This window comes from Lycorma delicatula, chromosome 8 (assembly GCF_047948215.1).
Source record: "Lycorma delicatula isolate Av1 chromosome 8, ASM4794821v1, whole genome shotgun sequence".
In the NCBI taxonomy this organism is placed as follows: Eukaryota; Metazoa; Arthropoda; class Insecta; order Hemiptera; family Fulgoridae; genus Lycorma; species Lycorma delicatula.
This window is the reverse complement of record NC_134462.1, coordinates 99,344,634-99,367,625: the sequence shown is the minus strand read 5'-3', so window position 1 is coordinate 99,367,625 and position 22,992 is coordinate 99,344,634. Positions and strand designations below refer to the sequence as shown.

General features: G+C 31.3%; 1 protein-coding gene across 2 annotated transcripts in view; it reads left to right on the top strand.

The window, feature by feature from the left end:
- The window catches only part of LOC142329261 (uncharacterized), a 42,861-nt gene extending 22,545 nt beyond the window's left edge, over positions 1 to 20,316 (top strand). For both annotated transcript variants that reach the window (XM_075373684.1, XM_075373683.1), the window contains 2 exons: positions 1,668 to 1,856; positions 15,912 to 20,316. In XM_075373684.1, the coding sequence (XP_075229799.1) occupies positions 1,668 to 1,856; positions 15,912 to 16,151 (429 nt within the window). In that variant the 3' untranslated portion in view covers positions 16,152 to 20,316. The remainder of the gene's footprint in view (positions 1 to 1,667; positions 1,857 to 15,911) is intronic.
- The last annotated feature ends 2,676 nt before the right edge of the window (positions 20,317 to 22,992 follow it).

Here is a 22,992-nt window from a genome sequence, read left to right as displayed (position 1 = left end):
CAGGAAAGCTGTGATTGACATGGAAAGGAATGAGCTGGAACATTGCACTATAACAAAATACCTGGGTGTGAAACTCAACAGGATTCTCTCATTTAAGCTATACTGCAAGGATACAAAACTCAAAGTTTCTGCTAGAAACATCACCAAGAAGCAAATGATGACAGGCAGGCAAATGATGAGGTCTCCAGCCAGGTGTCCTCTGAACCTCAGTCATGGCTCTCTGCCAAAATAAGTGGTTTTCTCAGTTTTGATCTCATAAATTGAAGTGAATTTACATCCAGTGAACCATTTATTCAGGTTTAGGAAGAAGTGGTAATCACTGAAAGCCAAATCTGGCGAATATGACACACGTTGGAGAACTTTGAAGCATAGATCATGAAGTTTTGAAGCAACAACCTGACTCATGTGTGCAAGAGCATTATCATGGTGAAAGAGGACTTTCTTTCTGGCCAGATGTGGATGTTTGAAGCCTGAATTTTATTCCTTCAATCACATAGTAAAACATAATATGTTTAAATTAAGTTTTTCTAATATGGCACCGTTGGTAAAATACAATTATTATATATAATATAAATTGCTTACCAAAATACCATTTATTTCCCTCAAGGACTTTTGGTTATTCTGCCATCTTCAGAAGGGATTATAATTTATTACTGAAATATATAAAAGTATAAAACTCATATATTTAAATTATATACACAATAACTAATCATCATTTTGTAAAAGTGAAAGTCTTATGTAAAAGTATCTACAATATATATATATATATATATATATATATATATATATATATAACAAAATATAATTAATATTGTAATATTTATTTAACATTAATATTAGTAATTAATATTTTATATTACAATTTATTAGTTTAAGATCATACAAAACTAAGCCAAATGAATAATAACAATGACAATAAGAATAAGAATAATAAACAACTAACAATAATGACAACAACAACAAACAGTAATAATAAATGTCAATAACAACTATAAACAATAATTACCTACAAAATATAATTTCAAGTAAGGACAAGATTCATTTACAGGTAGCTAAACATAAAACTAGGATTCAGTCCCACCCACCAGGTTGGTCTAGTGGTGAACGAGTCTTACCAAATCAGCTGATTTGGAAGTCCAGAGTCCTAGTAAAGGTAGTAACTTTTACACAGATTTGAATACTAGATTGTGAATACCGGTGTTCTTTGGTGGTTGCATTTCAATTAACCGCACATCTCAGGAATTGTCGAACTGAGACTGTACAAGACTACACTTCACTTACACTCATACTCATCACTTATACTCATCCTCTGAAGTCCTGGAGTATTTATACTCCTATCCTCTTGACCTGCAGAACCAGACCCAAGTTGAAACGTGAGAATGAACGTAAAAGTCCTTTCATTTTTCCATGAATTCCTACCCTGGCCTGATAATCCTTCTCATGGAACAACATCTGTTGTAGGTGTGTTGTTGGCAGTGTTACAAAGAACAACTGTTAAATGGACCTGTTAGCTTTTTTAGTCTCCTTATGGATTCCTTCCATTATTATTTTATATTACCTACTTTTTAATTGGCAGGAATCCGTTACTCAGGTGCGTTATACTGGTCTTGTTACACTATATTTTGTGTTTATGTATGCAAAGAAAATAACGCTTAAATGTTTTTCAGGTAGAGGTACCTCAAACTCCAATTAATTATCATTCATACCAACAAAAGAAGAACTGGTCACATGGAATGATGGACATAGCATTATTATCATCCCATATTGGCACTGTGAAATCTCTTTTACAACATCCATTTGGAAACGGATCTGGATTTTTTTATAGTATAGTTACTTTTGTAAGCATATTCATTCAGGTAAATCCTAATAAAACATTTACATTTACCATAATTTCTAGTTAGACAAAATAAATATTGTGTTCATGTATAGACTGTGTTATTGTATGAAACTATTTCTGTAAGAACACAGAAAGTTATAGTGTGTAACAATGCTGTTACAAATGTCTCAGTGACTGAAGTAGTACAAATTAATTCAAATTGTACTTCTCACAATCTTTTTTATAAAAGCCTGTACAATAATGAATTAAGTTAAACTCTTTAACCGAACAGAAACCATTTTTTGATTTGTAGACTTCTGTTTGATATGATGATTTAGAACATCGTGTCATTAGACTTATATCTTCCTGAAAAGTGTCAAAACTGACTTCTACTTAATGAGAATGAAAATGACAGAATACATGAATAAATAGATAATATTACCACAGATATATAAAAGGAATATACTGACAGTAATGGTAGACTTGACTCCACAGTAACAGAAAAAATAAGTAGTAAGGGAAAATAATTCAAGTACAGGTTAGGTTAAAAAAATGAGAGAGGTACTAAGGTTTATGATTTTTGCACTATGTATAGCACTAATACTGTAAACATTCCTTAAATACTCTAAACATTCTTATTATAAAAGATACAAAAGACTGACATCAAACAAACAGCAAAGTATCGGACAGAATATATTACATTGATAGACAAAAAAAAATTTAATGTTTCTCGAAGTGGGATACCATTTCTTGAATTGTTTTTTTGCGTACATTACAGATCTTTAAATACAATTTTTCTATCATCCTTACTTTTAAATAAATTATGCTTCAAAAATAATTAAGGGAAAATATAGTTAAAATCTGTAAAATCTATTAATTGTGCATGCCCATAGCTGTGTTAGAATGATTTCACTGATCCTTTTTTTTATAAATAGCCTCAGACACACCCTGAATTAATGTCCAACAGTAATCGACTAGCATGTTATTATTCCACTTCCCTTTATAGTGGCTCTCCATCACCAAAATGTCTTGGTGGAAATGTTCACCATGTCTGTCACTTACATCTCCAAGGTTGCCTGGGAAAAAATCCAGATGTGAGTGGAGGAAATGTATTTTCAAAGACATATTACATACTATAGCTCTGTATGAAGTAAGAAGTTGATTAACAATATTGTGGTAATTGTCTAATTTTTTTTGCAGAAAAAATTTTTACAAATGTCTTTAAAAGAAGCCCAAACTTCACCTTCTGCATTATTTAACATTGAGTTAAATACATCATCTTTGACCAACTCTCTTATTTGAGGACCAACAAATATTCCTTCTTTAATTTTTCCTTCACTTACATTCGGAAATTTCTGCCTGATGTATAAAAATCCAGGACTATCCTTCTTCATGCTTTTACTAAATTTTTCATTTGTCCTAACTTTATATGGAGATATGGTAAAAATTTTTTTAGGTTCAACTAAGGGCTCATGAATAATAATGTTCCCATTTGGAGTTAAGTTGTCTCGTTTCTTCCACTCTTTAGTAACATAATGTTTAGTCCTAGCTCGGCTGTTCCATTCGCACAGAAAACACATGTACTTAGTATAGCCTAACTGTATGCCTAACAAAACAGCTATAACTTTCAAATCACCACGTATGTGCTAGCTATGTTTTTATAATTTATTTTTTCAAGAATGTCATTCATCACATCGTACACCTCTTTCAAATTAATACCATAAGTGATTGGTAGCGAAGGATATTTGTTACTGTTTTGTAGTAGAACCACTTAAACTATACTTAGACAAATCTATGAAAAGGCGTCAGTCCTCAGGTTTATGATTTTGTCCTAAGTGCAACATAAGCTCATCAATATTTGTGCAATAAGCCAAATAATTTTCATCAACTAAGAACTGAGAAAGATCTTTTTGTCGGCTTCAAAAGCCCGATTTTTTTAAACATTTTTTTGAAGTAAATTCCAATCTTGCAGTCTTGATCCTAACAGTTCAACTTGATTTTTTGATAAATTTAAATCCCTAACAAAGTCATTTAATTCACCTTGTAATATAAGATGTGGCTTATTGGAAGATAATTCAAAATCAAAATCACTGTCTTCTTCAGTACTGGCTGATCCTTCATTGCTGCTTTCGAAACATACATTCACAGGTGGCTCAGGAACTGGAATAATTTCACTGTGAGGTACAGGTCTGATTGCAGATTGCAATAAAGTATATTTTACAGTATGATTAGATTTTTTAGAAATTCCACACACTTGTTAAACAAAAATAGCAATTGGTTACATGATCCTTTATTTCTCACCAAGACATAGATGCACCAAATGGCAAAGCCTTCTGAGTACCTTTCAGCCATCCTCTTAAATATACAGAAAAATTAGTGCACACTATATGAGAAGTCCATGTATTATCCTGATCACCAATTTTAAACTGAAAGTACAAACGATATGTTTTTTTAATTAAAGGTGTAATGCTTTTTCTACTTGATTTTATGGTAAATTCACCACATACGTAACAAAAGACATCCACATCATTTACACAATTTTCGAGGCATTATGACACTGCACTGTTAACAAAATACAATTTAGGAGCTTAAAATGCTATCTATACGTTGAAAAATGAAAAAAAATCCTTTAATTAGAATTAAAACATTTTTCAAAAATGGTGGGTGATAGAAAGATTTTGAGTTCATATTCACTTTCAGCATCAAAAATCACATTAAAATCATGCATTCCATGTTAGGAAACATAAATTATGTTTATCAGTGTTACCATAAGATAGAATATTTAAAAACAAATTATATTACTCAAATCAAAATGTTTCTAAGAACACAAAATTATTCGAACTTTGATATCAATGTGATGAAATGAGAATTGAAATTTTAAAAAACTAAAGAAAACAACAAAAAGAAAGAGATGAATTGCAATACAATAATGTGGAAGTCTATAAATTATTAAAAAATGTTAGATTAAATTTTTAACTAACTAAAGGTTCTAAGTCTGTGCCAAGAAGTAACTACAAAAGCACATTCAATGTAATACTAATGAATAAATTAAAAAAGGAAGTAGATAAGGTGTGAGAGAAAATTTTAGGTAGAAAGGTAAACAATTTTTTTTTCTTTTTTAAGGTGAATATCTAGAAAGGTTTCAAAATTTAACTACCAAAAAATAACAGTACACTGCATAAATTAAGAAATATAAATAACACAGGTCAACAAAAATAAGGACTTTGAAAGTTATTTGTAATATGATAACTGATTTTTATGTTATTGTGTGTGCTGTTTTCAAATATGGCCACTGTTTTTTTCTACCACGTAAGAATTTTTCACAATACTAAAACAAGAAAATGAGAAAACGTTATACCTATATGTATTTCTCGTGGAAAACTTTTATTTATAAAAGAGTAGTAGTACTTTAAAGAAGCATTTTTGTAAATTTTCTCACCTTTATGAAGACTTGTACTGGCTTTTTCTTTTCCTTTCAATGCTTCTCAGGGCATATATTTTGTTGTAGTCACCATATGGATCATCTCTATGGGTATACCAACAGTAATTTGCAATCATGTTCACATTCCACCTTCCCTGATATGTGTGTTTTTACTTTATATATTGGTGAAATATTTCACCCTGTTCTTCACTTACAGCACCAAGGGAAGTAATCTATATGAAAATGCAGAAAAATGTACCTTCAAGCTCATCAAATAACCCGTCTTAGAATTTTATTAGAACTTTTTCCACTAGGTATAAAATTAAAATTTGTGTCCTTATTGTTCTCAAGAAATTTCTTTACAACTTCTTTAAATGCTTTCCATGCTTCTTTTTCATTGTCCTCCATTCTGATTTGAAAGACTTCATCTTTAAAAGGTTTATGAACATCGGACCAGTGAAATCACCTTCTTTCACTTTGGCTTCTGACAATTATGGAAACTTATGGCATATGTTTTTAAAACACTCTCCTTCTTTAGATATAGCCTTTACAAATTGTTTCATCAATCCCAGTCTGATGTGAAGAGGAGGTAAGAGGACTTTCTGTGGATCAACCAAATTTTCCATATTACATTTTTTCTCCCAGGTTTTAATAATACCTTACATGGCCATTCTTTTCTGGACCAATGTTCTTTCTTGTTTCAGCTGTCCCATTCACACAAAAACCAGGGATATTTGGTTTATCCTCCCTGCTGCCCAAGAAGTATAGAAATTACTTTTAGGTCACCACATATAATCCATCCATGATCACAATATTTCAGTTTAGACAAAACTAGTTCTAAATTCTTGTAGCATTCTTTCAGATACGTAGAGTGACCTAATGGTGCTGAAGCATATTTGTTGCCATTATGAAGAATAACAGCTTTAAGGCTTCTTTTGGACAAGTGAATGAACAGCCTCCATTCATTTACATCATACTTTATGTTCAACTGCTCCATTACACCAGGAATATTGTTGAAATAAATTAATCTTCCATCTTCAGAAAAGTTCAGGGTAAATAATTTTTCTCTGTTTCTATACCATGAGATAGAAGTGCCAAGGACCAGTAAGTTTTTTCTTTTAATCTAGATCCTAAAAGCTCTATTGAATTTTTAGGGTGACTTAAATCTCTGACCAAGTCATTCAGTTCAAGCAGTGAAAAAAATTGTGGCTCGGAACTACCAGAAATAAAATCAACATCGTCATTATAATTGTCATCATCCTGCAACTCTGTTTTGGAGTTGTTCAGTATATCTTCTGGTTTTTCTGGAACTGAAGATACAGGTACACCAGGGCCAGGAGGTACAGGGCCCACTTTCTTTCTTATTTTTTAGGTTAAACCCTTGTACATTACAAGAACACAAGTAGCAATCATCACTGTTATTTTGTGGTTCTCTCTAGATCATTGGTAATACAAACTGAAAAGACGTTTTCTTACCTTTTGTCCATTTGCGTAGCCCTTCCACACCAGTAGAACAAACTGTATGAGGGGATCACTTTTTATCTTCATCATCAAGTTTTACCCCAAAATAGGCGTAGTACAGTTTTTTAACAATCTGTAATATTTCTTTGCTGTTTCTTCACAACAAACTCCCTGCAAATGTAACAGAAGTTATTAGGTGAATTAACATAACTCCTTGAAATCATTTCAAAATATAAAAACACAAGGAGAGCACAAACAAAATAACTTCAAAAAATTAAAGAAAACTAAAACACTATAGAAGGTTTAGAAAACTATTTAACAGTAGTAAAACCTTTCAAAACAATGTTCTAATTGCAACTGATTTATTTTTATTTCAGTAGAGTGAAGGGGAGTAGCAATGAATGGATCACCTTAGCTAATACCTTGACAAAAATGACTCATGAAGTCATCTTAAATTACAATTATCTATGATGATATAACTTATCATAATTTGCATCATCTTATTAGTAAAGTATCAAAAAAATTAACATAGGCTTAATTTTTAATTTCAACGTTTTATAAATAAAATACAGTTATAATAAAAGAATGGTGCGATTTTGAACATGGTTTAAATTAAAACAGAATTACTTACAGTTTGTTTTTTATTTTTCAAATTTGTCGTCTCAAACATTTTTTTACATAATTAATAAATTTCAATATGTGCGCCCTTAGTCGCTCGACAAATGTCCAAACGATACTCAACTTCTCTCCAAACATTAGTTAACATTTCTTCGTTAATGGTTGTCAATGCTTCATTAATCCTGTTTTTTAAGCGGTTTAGGTCGAGAATTTTTTGTGTATAAACAACGCTTTTGATGTACCCCCACAAGAAAAAATCGCAAGGTGTCAGGTCTGGACTCCTTGGAGGCCAAAGTATGGGTCCTTGCCGGCCTATCCACCGATCTCCAAATTTTTCGTTCAAAGCGTCGTGACCGATGCATTGAAGTGCGGGGAAGCACCATCTTGTTGGAAATGAAGTCGATGAATGTTTTCGAGTTCATCCGGCTGAGGAAAGCAATAATTGGTTAACATGTCAAGATACACAACTCCATTAATTGTTTTTTCAGCAAAGAAGAAAGGCTCTATTACACGATTTTTCATCACACCACATCAAACATTAACTTTAGGCGAATCGCGTTGTTTCTCAATAATTACGTGTGGGTTTTCAGAGCCCCATATTAGTGAACTGTGTCTGTTAACACATCCACTGACATAGAATGTAGCTTCGTCTGTAAAAATTATTCGTTTTCACTTATTCTGTCCAACATTTCAACAGCGAAATTGTAACGTTTTACACCATCATCGGGTTTCAATTCCTGCAGTATCTGGATTTTATAAGCGTGTAATTTCAGTTTTTTATGTAAAACTTTGTGAACTGTTGATTTTGGAATACCTAATTCAACGCGGGATGCACTTCCCAGGACTTCTAATTGCCGATTCTCTAATTAGTTCAACCGTTTCGTCTTGTACATTTGGTCTTCCGGTTGATTTCTGTTTCTTAACCGATCCAGTTTCTTCGAATCGTTTGAACCAACGTGTTATGTTATTTTTGTGTGGTGGATCTCTTCCGAATTCACGTCGAACTAAAATTACGGATTTTAATTCAGCCATCAATAAAACACATTTTGCTTTGTCTTTATCCGAGAACATAGTAACTCACTAAACTTACCGCAACAACAATACAAGAACTGACAAGGTTACAACTGCTGATAAACTTTTGGGTTGGAGGCTTTCAGGGACACCAATATAACATCTAGAAATTTCCCTACAATCTTCCTATGAATTGCTGAAACCGCACCAGTCTTTTATGATAACTTTTATGATAACACCAGTCTTTTTATGATATTGAGTATCAATTTTGAGAATAATAAAAAAATTGATTCAGTGAAAAAATTATACATAATGGAATTTTTTTACTATTCTTCCTGAAATTACGCACAAAAATCTCTAAGAATCAGTTATAAGTTTTCAAACAACTTTTCCATTGTTGACCTGTGTAATTAAAAAGAAAATCAGAAATAATTATTAATACAAGCAAAAGATAATTTTCGAGACAGTGCACATAAGAATAAACCATAATTTAGTTGTAAATGCTTTAGTTTTACACTATATAATAACATAAAGATTATTAATATAAAAATTCCTTAAATTAAGGAAGAGGTTAGCCAAATGCTATGAATGGAGTTTCTTGTTGTACGGAAGTGAAGCATGAGATGATGAGAAAGAGGGAGAGTAACAGAATGAGCAGTTTGAGAAATGGATATGGGTAAGAATGGATAAAGTGAGGAAATAAGGAATTATTAAACAGGATTAAAGAAGAATACTTACTTGGGAAGTACACAAAAGAAAAGGAAACCGGTTAGGACATGTGGTTAGAGGAAATGGAATTTTGACAATTGCATTGGAAGGATCAGTAAATGGAGAAAGGAAGCAAGCAAGCAAGGACAAAGTGAAGGTTGGAAACTCAAGGGGACAAAGGAGAAGACTAGGAAGAGAAGTGAATGAAGACAGCGTTGGTGTAAGGGATTTGCCACCAGGGGTAACCCAGATGATGAATAATATAAAAACTAATAATAGTAGTTCAAAAAAATTTCAAACTATTATATATTAAATGTCACTCTCAAAATATAGATATTTTTTCTGCCAAACAATGTTTTCAGAGCTAATTAGCAGGACATTGTTATTAAAAAACATTAGGAAAAGTATGTAATCAAATAATATATTTGAGGTATGTTTTATTTGTCTATTTAATATATTTTGTTAAATTTTGTGGTGTTTAAATCTCTTACTGATTGAGATTGTTGAGATCTCAGCTACAGTATAGTAAACCTCATTATGTTCAACACCCTTACCTACAACACAAATAACCATGTCACATAGTACATGTAGCTTTCTCAAAGCATCACAATCACATCATCTAACACATACATCTTTGTCAAATCTGTTAGAAAAAATATTTGCAGTATTGTTCAAATTAAAGGAAGTACTTTTAAAATTTTAACAAATTTTTATATTTTATTACATTAATTTGCACTATACAATTTAATTAGAAAGAAATACATACACCTTTAAATGTTATCATCTCTTTCACTCTTTTTGGGATAGATTGAATTCTTTAAATTTTTCATCCCAAAAACATACACGGATGGCACTATTAATCATTTTCCATGCAGTCTAAGTTCTTCATTTCTCTCTTGCATATGGTCCATAAATACTCATAGGGGTAAGGCCAGGCAAGTTTCCTATCCAGCCTAACAAAAAAACAAATTAATATCATTCATGAATTTTTTGTCTCTTTTGAAGAATCACAGAGGAGATCTTGTTGGACAGTTTTTGCTTTCCAAAGAGGTAATTCTGTTTTTCAAAACATAACTTTTTTTTTGTATTCAATGTTCCTTTGATAGGAACAAGAAAATGAACTCCTTCAGAAAATAAACATCCCCAAAATATTTTTGTTACTGGATGTTTCACTGACTTGGTGTTTCAACATGTGTGAGAGAAACAGATTCTTCATTTGTCCTTTGAACAAAAACTGCAAACATTACCCTTCTACAATAAAATATGTTTCACCTAAGAAAATAATTTTCAATCTTCAAAAATCCAGTTTACATATTTCTTATTCTATTGCAGTCTCTTTTATCTTAATACTTCTCTTAGGAGCTGTTTTTTTTTACAGACGTTGTGCTTTCTAACATTGTTCATGCAATCTTCATCATTCAGTTGAATCATCAATTTCAGCACCAATGTTAGCAATTACCTTTTGAAGACAAACTTTGCAAACAGCAGTGTGACCAACTTAACTGAAATTTTCCTCTCAGTACAACGTTTCCATTAATTTGTGTTACAACACTGTAGCAGAGTAATGGCTCCCAGTCACATTTATAAACAACAAGCTACATAAAATACAGACTAAATCAGAAACAATGAAATGTGAAGAAATAGAAATGCAGAAAACAGGAAGGTAAATATTCGTATATACATATATATATATATATATATATATATATATATAAAATGTGTGTGCGCACACATTTTATTTTATTTTAGCATGTTGGTGTCTTGGTGTAGCCAACCCTGAATTATTAATTTAAAAGACACCAACATGCATGTGCGCATTCACACATTTATATATATATGTATATAAACAATATTTATCTTCCTGTTTTCTCTCTTTTCTTTTCTGTTTAGCCTTCAGAACCATTGTAAGGCAGTGTTTCTCAACCTTTCAGTATTTGCGACCCAATTTTTAATCATAATTTTCATCGCGCCCCCTCCTCTCATACATTAACAATGTATATAATAATAATCTATTTTGAATACTTTGATGCTAAAGCTACACTATGACCTTAATTATAAACCTTACAAATTATCAAGAACAAGTAAATTTACTGATATTTGGCAACACCGACCGCTGCATTGACAAAACCAGAATTGATGCCTCTCTATTGCGTCTAGTGAGTATATTAACAAGCCCCAAGATTTTTTCAAATTAAAATTAAAATCACATGAAAAGCAAACATCATTTTAAAAAAAACCTTTGTGAATGAAATGCTTTACTTGCCTCTTACAAAGTTTCATATAAGACAGTTATAAAAACCCTCAAACCATTGGTGAAGAGCTTATTTGCCAGCTACAATTGAGATTGTAGAAACTATGTTTGGAGATAATTTTACAAACAATGCTGTCTATACCACTATCAAATGATACTGCTGCCTGTCGAATCGGTGATATACCTGAAGATGTGCAGCATCAGCTTTTCAGGAAGTTGTGTGGCAAATTGTTTTTAATTCAGCTTGATGAGGCAACAGATATCAATAAAGATGCTCATTTCATTGCCTATGTTCAATTTATTTAACCATTCATCGAATACCAAAGAATGCACAACAGGCCTTCTCCGCGACGTAATTAAGGTGCTTCTTGAACTGCAATTTCTCATCAAGAAACACCCCGAGATACATTTGAACTTGAACATATTTAATATGAAGGCCTGACATCGGAAAACGTATCTGACACCTCACTACCAAATGGTCTTTAAGAAGAATCATCATGGCCTTCTCCGGGCGGAACATCATCTTATGTTGATGACCCCTACAACTCAAGTATCCTTTACACCTGGGTGGCTCAGAGCACAACCTCCCTCCGCGAGCTTCCTTCGACCAGCAGGAGCCCATCATCGGCATAAGCCACTATGAGACACCTGCTGAGCAATCTCAGCCGCAGAAGGGAATCAAACTACACCACTTACAACAATGGACCCAACACACTGCCCTGAGGACAACACTTGTATAGGGTCTTACCTACCTCATGCCTGCCCTCGCGGAGCAGCACATCCCAATGCCTTAAGTAACTATGCTATGTCCGAGGTCTTAGTCACTATCATTCCATTGTCTCTTTTGTAATTGATGAACGACAAAAGGCCACCACAGGCTATTAAACGCACCGGAGATATCCAGGAAAATTCCCAGGGCATATTCCTCCTTGCTAGCTCTTATCACACTCATCTCGTTAAGTATGGCGTCCTCGGTATCCTTTCCGGGATGAAACCCGTACCGATTTTCCACCAATAACCTTTGTGAGATCAGCTTCTCCTTTATACGCAGGTGCAAAACCTTTTCTAAGACTTTACTAATAACTGGTAGCAACATCAAGGGCCTATTCGATGAAGTAAGAATGGAATCCTTGTCGCTTTCTTTAAACAACAATTTAACAATACCCTTTTTGCAACATACCGGGAAGTATCCTACAAACAGTAATTAAACACGCATGTGATTGTCTTTACACTAACCCCAACCATGCGAACAAGCAGCTCTGCCGTTATTCAAGCAAAAGCTGGGGCCATGACCCTATCAAAACTGCAGTAAACTTGAGGCAATTCAGCATCAGTAATCTCCAAGGACACTACACCCCCGCAATACTGAACAACCTTACGCCTCACCCGCAGATGGTATGCGGTAAATCGTCATGTAATTTGCGTAAGATCTCAGAAATGTCTTGAAATTACACCAAACTGAGTCGAGAGGGCAGACAGAAGAACGTCCTTAAGTCGTTTGTGTTCCAATACCCGGTTCACCTCACGTTGGGAAGCTTTCCGCAAACGACTGACAGCCTGCTTCACAGCTGACAACACCTCCTCCACCATGGAACAAACCTCTCTCGACCAGAACTGCAGGGAATTGAATTTTTGGTGGCATCAATAAAGGCCACCGACAGACTCACTGCCATGTCCTCCAAATCCAGAACCTCCAGACTTCGATCCAAAACTTGAAGCCTGGCCGAAAGAAAATCAACAAATTTTTTCTAGTTCACATGCCTGTGCAGAAAATGACCCAACTGAACTGTAAAGTTACACTGGTAGTGCTCACTCAAACCACCAGTAATTTCTTAAATTATCAATTGATAATCGCTTGAACAATCATCGATTACCTTCCAGTTACAAACACTGGCAGGGGTAGACCTGCCAATGGTAATGCCAATATTCATTCCTTCAAACAATCGTTACCCATCTACATTACCTGCATAGGTAGGCAACTTCCCAGGTACATTAAATATCTGAAGACCATGCTGGGCTAAGAAGCCCTCTCTCTACTAATTCACCGCAGTCATTGGTGAAACTGCTATGCCACAAAAGTGGCTTAGTGTTCACATCTGCACCAATAAGGATTGGACTAGTACCAGAGAATCAAAGGATATTATGTCAGCAGGATCAATATGATGATCAGCAGGATCTCTATACTGAAAATATTAACTTGCAACATACAGATGCAACCTGTCTGCTGGACAAAACAGCAGACATACTATCTGAACCAAAATAAAACCTCTTCCAACAAGAAAAACTTGTCAGTTCATCCAGATACAATGTACGGATGCTGTTACAAAAAATCCAACCCTCGACAGAGTGCAATTTCACCAAGCTCAATCTGAACAATGTAAGCACCCTGTACATTTAACTGACCAAATCTAATTATTAAATATTGAGTTGTAATACATTTCATCAGCTCTCAGATAGTGTTCACATTCTTTTATTGACAGGTTGCATGTGGTCTTTTCGAGATCGCTTGCAATTAATGCAAGTCAGATCTTCTGACTTCTTAGGATACTTGTCATGCTTGTACCCCTTATTGCCACAATGAGCACATACAGCAGGACGATTACAGAACTTCGCCCTGTGACCATACCTGCAGCACTTAACACAACACTGGACATGTAAATATTCCTTAACTCGACTAGAAGAGAAGTCTATAAGCAATCTGCTCTCCTTAGGGAAACTGTTAAATAAATAAAGTATTATTTACCTGGGTGCAGTACTTTCAGCGTTAATATTTTATTGCAAGGCAAGATGGTTTTAACGTGAAAAATGTTTGCAATGTGTTTATGAATTAAGAGATGAAATTGCCATTTTTCTAGAAGAGGAAAACTGACCAGAAGCCGAGAAGTTTCGAGAAAGTTTATTTATGATGGAATTGAGGTACTTGGTTGACACATTCAAAAAATTAAATACCTTGAATGCTTACAAGGCTGAAGAACAACCTGTAAAAGTTGTTTTTATAACCATTTAAAATCATTCAGCCATGCTGGCAAAGGATTTTAAAAAGTATTTTCTCGCTAACGATAACTTTGTAGCAAGTTACGTGTGGGTTAGGGATCCATTTCCAAATACTCCCGAAGGGCTCTCAACTGCCGAAGAAGAAATCTTCATAGACGTCACAGCAAGTGGTGTAATCAAAAAGCAATCTTAATAAATCACTCTTTGAATTTTGGGCAGAGGTGGATGATGAGTTTTCTGCACTGAAAACAAAAGCATTTTGTATACAATTACTATTTTCAATATCTTTTCTTTGCAAAACTGGATTTTTTGCGGTGGCTACTTTGTAGACAAAATATAGATCTCAGCTAAATATAGAAAAATAACCCAAGAGTGTCTATTTCTAATATTAAACCTTCTTTCAAAAAACTTTGCTCTGCAAGACAGGCCCAAGGGAGTCACTAATAATTATTAAACTTGTTTTTAATTTAGTATTGTTAAGGTAATTATTAAATACATTGTGTAGTACTGATACAATCCTATTTACAAGTTTATTATATCAGTATAAATGTGTATCTTATTATTTATTATATTAGAATATATTTTGTTTTGCTTTCCTTTCTGTAATTTAGTACATTTTTTTTTTTTTTTTTTGATATCCCCCATCTAGTGTTATCACACCCCCCTAGGGAAGCACAACCCACATGTTGACAAACACTGCCATAAGGTGTTACTTCGGAAGGATGAATGAGGATGATATGTGTGATTGTAAATGAAGTGAAAACCCTTCCTGTTTTCTGCATTTCTATTTCCTCACATTTCAGTGTTTCTGATTTGGTCTGTATTTTATGTAGCTTGTTATGTTAATTCAATTTAATATAGTACTTCTCTATTTAAAGATATTTGAAATGACAATTTATAAAGAAAATGTGAAGTTGAGGACTTAGAGTGGTTTAATAGAACGGGAATTCAAAGATCACGTTACAGATCATTTGCCAGGAAAGGCTAGAAACAAAGTTATAATTTATTTATATTTCATTAAATTTGTGTTATGTTGTAATCCCTTTTCAAAAATTGTCAGAGGGTTTAAAAGTAGTAAACCCTCACCTTTAAAATAATTAGTTCTGTGAATTTTTGTGGTCAGATTAAAAATATGTATTAACTTTAAAAAGCATACTACAAAAGATTATACAGGTATTAACAAAATGCACAATGCCAAATGCAGCAACCTGGAATATACAAAATTACTATGATTTCGACTTATTGGATGTACATTCAAAAGGATCATATATATTCACTAAATTAAATTTTTTAAATCATCTCATAGAAATAGACACATACAAAAACATTAATGAGAACATGAAAATTTTATTAGTGAATACAAATCAAGATTTTAACACTGCTTGATGAAATTAAATTTACAAATACATGAAATAGACAAAAAAACATACTGAACACATATTATTTCATTACATACTTAAGAGATATTTATTAACCTTTTTAGAAAGACACTTACAAACAACAGTGGTAGCAGAAACATCAGGTAATTAATTAGCAGCATTAAAGATTCTGCTAATTAGCTCCGAGTCTTTTATAAAAAAAATTCCACATTTGAAAACACTGCAGTATTTGATTGTTAATTTTTTTTTCAGATATTGGTTGGTGTAGGTTTGATATGGAATGGGCGATATGATCTAAATAAGCCAGGTAACCATCATAGAAAAGCACATCTATTAAATAATTGTACATTTTCAGGAACAATTGCTATAACAGTAATGAATGTAATTCTATCAGCTTTAGGTGTACCTACGATACCAACAAATATGCATATGCCTATGTTACCAGGTAATATGACGTTCAATATTGCTGACATAATTAATAAAATTTCATAATTTGGAATGTTCATTAATATAACATGACCTCAGAACAAAAATAATAATTATAATAAAATGGAAAAAAATATTTAACACATCAAAGTTTACCTTGAATGAAATTACAAAAGTCTACAATTAATCATAACTATTTTATAGACTATTGCATTCTAAAAAATGGAAAAAATTGTTGACCACAATTCTTAGAAATCTTTATACAGATAAATCTAATAAATTAAGTAATTCAATTGGAGTTAATCTAAAAAAAGAAATCAGAATTAATTTAATAAATAACTCACAGTAGCTAACACTACTTAAGCTTGAAAAAAAATGTATTAATTAATTTTATTACGATTGACGTAATATTTTTACTCTTGCAAATGTAAAAAATAAAAAAATAACTTGCAAACTTAAAAAAGTTTTGTTGTCCTACATCAACATACTATTATACTGCTAAAAGTTCCTAAACATAGAAAATAAAAATAAGTTTTTTACATATTATTTAATTTTAGTAAACTGTTGTCACCGATCTTCAAAGAAAGCTCCATGCATTGCAGAATGATCGCAACATTTCACTCATATTTTGATTGATCCCTAGAAATCCTTTTTTTGAAGATCAAGTAGCACCTATGATGTTCAAAATTTCTTCCATTAAGCAAAATGATATTCATTCAGCTTCAATTTCTAAATACAAGAATAAAATATAAGGGACTATGTAATATATATATATTATTATGTATGGTATACACATGGGTTTGACTGAAACTAATCAACAAAATTGTTCTTAAGGACTAGCTACATCCTTATAAAAGTAAGAGTCAACATATGTGTCAGATCACAGAACTGACAGTTAATGCAGTAGGTCTTCCCTAGAAGCCACTATCTTTCTCTGATGAGCTACTGATTGGCCAGACCTGTTGAATTTTAAATTATCCCAAAGTCTGAAAATAACATATATCACATTTATAACATATTGGTTGCAGAATTTCACCTCATAGTTTTGCCTACAGAGTGAAATTTCTGAGCAATAACCTGCAGATCTCATAGTAATGAAAGAATAAACCATACCTACCAAGGTCAACCAGTAGTTGGTATAGTATGGAATTTTTTGAGAATTCTTTATATTATTTTGCAAGAGAAAAATTATTATTTTAAATATTAAATTTACATTATTACTAAATTTTACATTTTAATTTTGAAAAATATTTATACTTACGTAAAAATAACTGAATGACATTTGCAATGTCATAAAGTATTATAACTATAAATCTAACAGTAGGAAAGTAAAATGAAATAATTTGATATTTTAGGAAATAAAGAAAACTTAGTGGAAAAAAGTAAAACTAGAATAGTTTTCCTATTTTTAATTAAATTAACTACGGAAAAAATAACATTAATATAATTTATATAAATAATCAATTTTTAATCAGTAAAATTTATTATGACTTATAAAATGGGAGTTCCTTCTGAAGACTCATGCTGTCTCGAGTTCAAACATTGTCATTTGACAATTATTAGTTGATTTTTTCATTATAGTTACATCATACAATTTAAAAAAAAATTAAAATCTTAGAAACAGTTTTTATAACATTAGGAGATCTGCTTTTAGAATGTAGACAAAGAATATACAAAAGTTGGCATGAACAGTGATCATGAATGTGATGATTTTTCAAATTACTAGTGTAAATTAAAGGATCAAGTTAATATTTTGAATCCTAAGCCATTATGTAATACCTGGTACCAGAGTCCTGGGCATTATAAAAAAATTATTACTATCTTCATTACAAACATAAATTAATAAATCTTACATGCACGCATTGAATCATCACAATCTGTAGTTTAATAATCTAAAAAAAACATAATTTTAATGTACTTAACAAAAACGTTATAGCTTAAATTTGGTGAAAAAACTGTCCAAAAAAATTGTAACAATGTTTATATGATATTTTATTCTTGCAATAATGTTTTAAACTATAATTATAAGCGAAGAACACAAGTTATATTTAATTAGTAAAAAAATCACTTCCTAATTAATAAACAAAATATTAGTCGATATAATAAAAGAAATATTTTTTTAGGTATAATTAGCTCTTGATACAGTTTGAAGCAGTGTGGTAAACATAAGCAACCCCACAAAAGGGGTTGATTGTCATCCAACAACCAACCCAGTATCTCATCTGATTGCTTTGTAGATCTACTACTTCTCTTTCTTTTGTTATTTTTATTGGCCTCAGGCTGAAAAGTAGATGTAGATGGACCCTGATCAGGAAAACTTTTGGCACTGTTAGACCTATTACCATCACTGTCTGATAAATTTGACCCCACTTCCAAATCTGAATCTTTATCCTCGTCAATTTTTCCTTCAAATCACAAAATTGTTATCAAATGTTACGTTATGTAGTCACAAATGTTATTTGTGGGCTAATTTTTCAAACATTCCATCATGTTATTTACGATTTTCATCTCTTCAATAATGTTATTTTTCAATTATACTGATGTAGATTTCTTTTCATAAAATTTCACTTTTAAAAAACCCCACAAAAAGTAATAACTCACTAACTTAACTCAGTAGATCCATGACTAATTAATACTTCCATTCTGAGAAATCAACCAACTGGAAAACATTATTCATAAAATACCAGTAAATATTTTTGTAATACATTCATATGTTAATAATTTTATATATTTGTTATCGTTATATAGCACCATCTTATTGGAATCATACTTTTTTTTAAACATTGTTCAGCAGTTAAAATATGTGTAAGCATGTTAGCATACTGCTGAACTGTAACTGATTTATTTTAGAATCATGACTCTGAACAATGCTGTTCTCTATAACAAACAGTTCTTTTCAAAATGCAGTGGTGTTCAGGAAGAGCAGTATCTACAGTTTTGTTTGTTAACATAACCTGTTAAATATAAATGAGCTCTGGATGACATAATTAAATTTTATTAATATTTTTAAGGGTTTTCAAAAACATTTGATGAATTTTTTGCAAAATCAAAACAATTCAGTTAAGTCTTTAGGCAGAATTTCCTGAACATTTAGATCTCGTAAGAGTGAAAAGAAAAAGACTGTATGCTTACAGTCTTTTTCTTTTCACTCTTACGAGATGACAATGTAGCGAAATTGTCTACTCCATATATCCCATAACAGAAAATGCTACCTAAAAATGTGAAAATCACTCGACTTATTTTCCAACATTTTCAGGAATCTGAATGGTTGGTGAAAGCCAACTGAAAGTATCTAAAATATCTTGATTTTTTTTTATAGCATTTAAAATAATATTTCAAAAAGAAATTCATCTTTGTCAAAGCATATTAAATTTCTATATGTTTTGAACATCCATGACTGCCTTAGTGAATCCTACAATAGAAAGTACATTACGTTACATCAACCCATTCTCCAATGCCACAAAAGTAAACTGCATGAAGTGTAAAAATCAGTATCTTATTTCCCCCTCCTAATTATTCGTGCTGTAAATTAAAAATTTTCATACTCTTGTATCATACTATTAAATGCAAGTAATACAGCGTTAGATTTTTTATAACAATGTTTTGAGAAAAGTAATACAAAATAAACATACATATTATTAGAATAAACAAAATACAAATGATCAACAGTGAATAGCTTTCTTAACTTAAACAGAACAGTATTTTAATGACAAATGAACAAAATTTATTACATTTAATTTTTATAAATGAAAAAGTCCATTGAATTTAAAGTCAATTCAGTTTGTCATAAAATAATGAATATTTTTGTAGTACATATGTATGTTAATAATTTTATATTTTTGTTATCGTTATATTATATTCTTTAAAACTTGTAATTTTGAGAATACTGAAAGAAAAAGGTAATCCTAAGATAGCATTACAGAATATTCATATAATATTGAGAATATTACAGAATATTCACATGATATATCACTTTACAGTAAATTATTTATTACTGCATAATAAACAATGGATAAAAATACTCTGGTAAAATAACCTTAATTTTTTTTTAATTTTCTTGTTGTTAACAAGGCTAATATTAATCGGCACATTTCCTGAAATTTTTGTATACTTAACTAAATTATTATTGTGACTGTAATTTGAATTGTCAGGATATATATATATATATATATAATAATATGGGCATAAATATATTTAAATAGTCTTTTTAAGGTCATTTTGTCTTATTTTGGGAATTCACTGAATTATTATTTTTTAAATATTATTATGTATTCCTTCAATGTGAAAATATAAAGTAATTCTTTTTAACTTAATATTTTAAATTATTATTGGTCTTCTTATTTTAGAGAAAATATGTTTTACACAGATACATTTTTAAAACTCTATTGTAATACACACATATATATATATATATATATATATATATAAATTATTATCATTATATTTTGTTTCAAATTAAAGGATGAATTTTTTTAAATTACTCTGTCATTCATTTGAGAAGTCTGTTATGCATCAATAAAAGCATACAATTGTTACAATAATTTTTTTTCTATCTCTTCTATCCAGCTCCTAGACATCCTTCACCAAGGTATGCTCCCAATATCTTCTTTTTTTTATAGCAAACCTTATATAACTGCTATCTTGGACATAGAGCAATTACTAGTAAAGAAATCTACTAGTTTGCCCTAAATAGGGTGGAAATAGTCTGCCTCGCTTATCTGTGATGGTATCATATTCAGTGCAAAAGAACTTAGAGCAAGGAACCTCATTTCTACCATAAGGTGCAGTCCTGTATATATTTTGGTAGTGGATGCTGGGCTTTCACCCATAGTTCAAGCAGCCATGGTTGTGATAGCTCCTTTCACATACAGATTATTACAGATGTGCTAAATGCAATTCTCCAGAATCAAAATACAAATTTTAAACAAGAATCTACTTTTTTTTCTAGATAAAACTTCAATTCAAAAATTTATCCCTAATAATGAAATAATTTATTTTTTTCAGCAGTTTAACGTATTCCTTGGAACATTTAAAAAAAAATTGCATTTATTTCAGAAAGAACAAGTTTTTTGTTCAGTGGAGATACATTCCAGAATCTCAAGGAGAGAACATTAAAGTGATTTTATTGTAAATCTTATACATCAGTTTGAAAAATATTTTTGTATGATCTAAATACATAAATAAAATTAATTATTTAAAAGTCAGAAATTCCAATCTGACAGCATTTTAAATTCTCATAATTTATCTTTGGTAGAGAATTATTTATCTACGTATGAAATGAGCACGAGTTAATCTGTAATGCAAATATATACTTTAATTCAATACAAATAAGAACTTACATCATTTTTAACATAGTCCCCTTGCTTTTCAATTGATTTCTATAATTACACAAGCTTCTTTATGTCCTCTGAAAAAAAAATATTTTTAGTCAAGCATCAGGCCATGCTCATACAATTTCCTTCAGTTCTTGGTTGGATAGTAGTTCATAGCCTCTTAATGTCTCTTCGAGTGGATAAAACATTTGATAGTTTGAAGGAAGAAGGAGATCAGGACTAAACAGAGGTCGAATTAATATCTCAAATTTTATTTACTGGAAGGTTTCAGCTGTGTGGGGAGTTATATACAGACAGATATTGTGATGCAAATAAAACTATGCCTTCTGACAATACTCCTGGGAATTTGTTTCGTATTACGAACTTCAACTTCTTAAAAGCATTTCATTGTAATAAGTAATGTTTATAATTTAATCCTTTTTCTGACTATTTTCCAGTACTGGGTATTGTGGCTCCAAAAAACTTTTAAGGTTATTTTCTTGCTGACAGTTGCTGACTTGAACTTTTCCTGGAACACAATTGTGTATGTTCTATTCTATATTCTGCCATTTATCTCTGCCTTGAAATGGTAGAACCATGTTTCATCACCAGTGATGATTGTCAAGAAATTGTCATGTCCAATAAGCACCATTGAAAGTTGTTTTGGAACTCAGCTTGTAAAAATTTTATTAAAGTCAAGTCTATTGTGGATAATTTTATCAGTAATCACTGTGCAAGTCTTTCAGAATAATTACATACACACACTTGATGCTGTCATCAGCTGTAAATGAGTGTCTGGCTCCATCATGTACAATATCTAAGCAACCATTTTTTGTTTTTAATTTTTCAGTCCATTCATTGTGATAAAACACGTTACATATTTTGGATCCTGATACCCTTAAAACTATTTAATACATAACATATGGTCTAAGGTACCCCTAGACCATATAAAACAGATTACTGAATGCTACTAACAGAAAGCAGAATGACCAAGGATAACTTTATAGTTGTGACCATAGAAATTATTTATTAACTTCAAATTTATGAATATCTGTTAAATCAGAAACACGACACAAGAATGGTAGTGTTGGCTAAAAACAAATGCAAATACATTGCAGATAATTATCGACTCACCCTTTTATAACTACGAGTGATGAGAGTATCATCACACAACTGTAGATGAATAATTGTAGGAGTCATAAAAGATTTTTTTTATTAAGATACAATCATTGAAATACTAAACATAAAATACTTAGATAATTTATATGTTTATTATAATCAAATTAAACAATACTACTTGTAATGTGTGGGCTTACGATGAAATGCAAACATTAAAAATGATCATATATTACAAAAGTTTTGACATTCTTTGACTTGCAAGAAGTTATATGGAATATAGCTACAGCAAAAATTGGTATATTTGAATGAAAGAAATCAATTTTATTACATTTTGTTCATTAAAACAGTATTATATTCTAAACATTACTTGTTACAAGCAAAATGCACTAAACTGACAAACAGCTTGCCCAAGGTTAAACAACAAATCAGTTTGAACCGTTACAACTTCCAAAATAATTAATAAAAATGTAATAGAT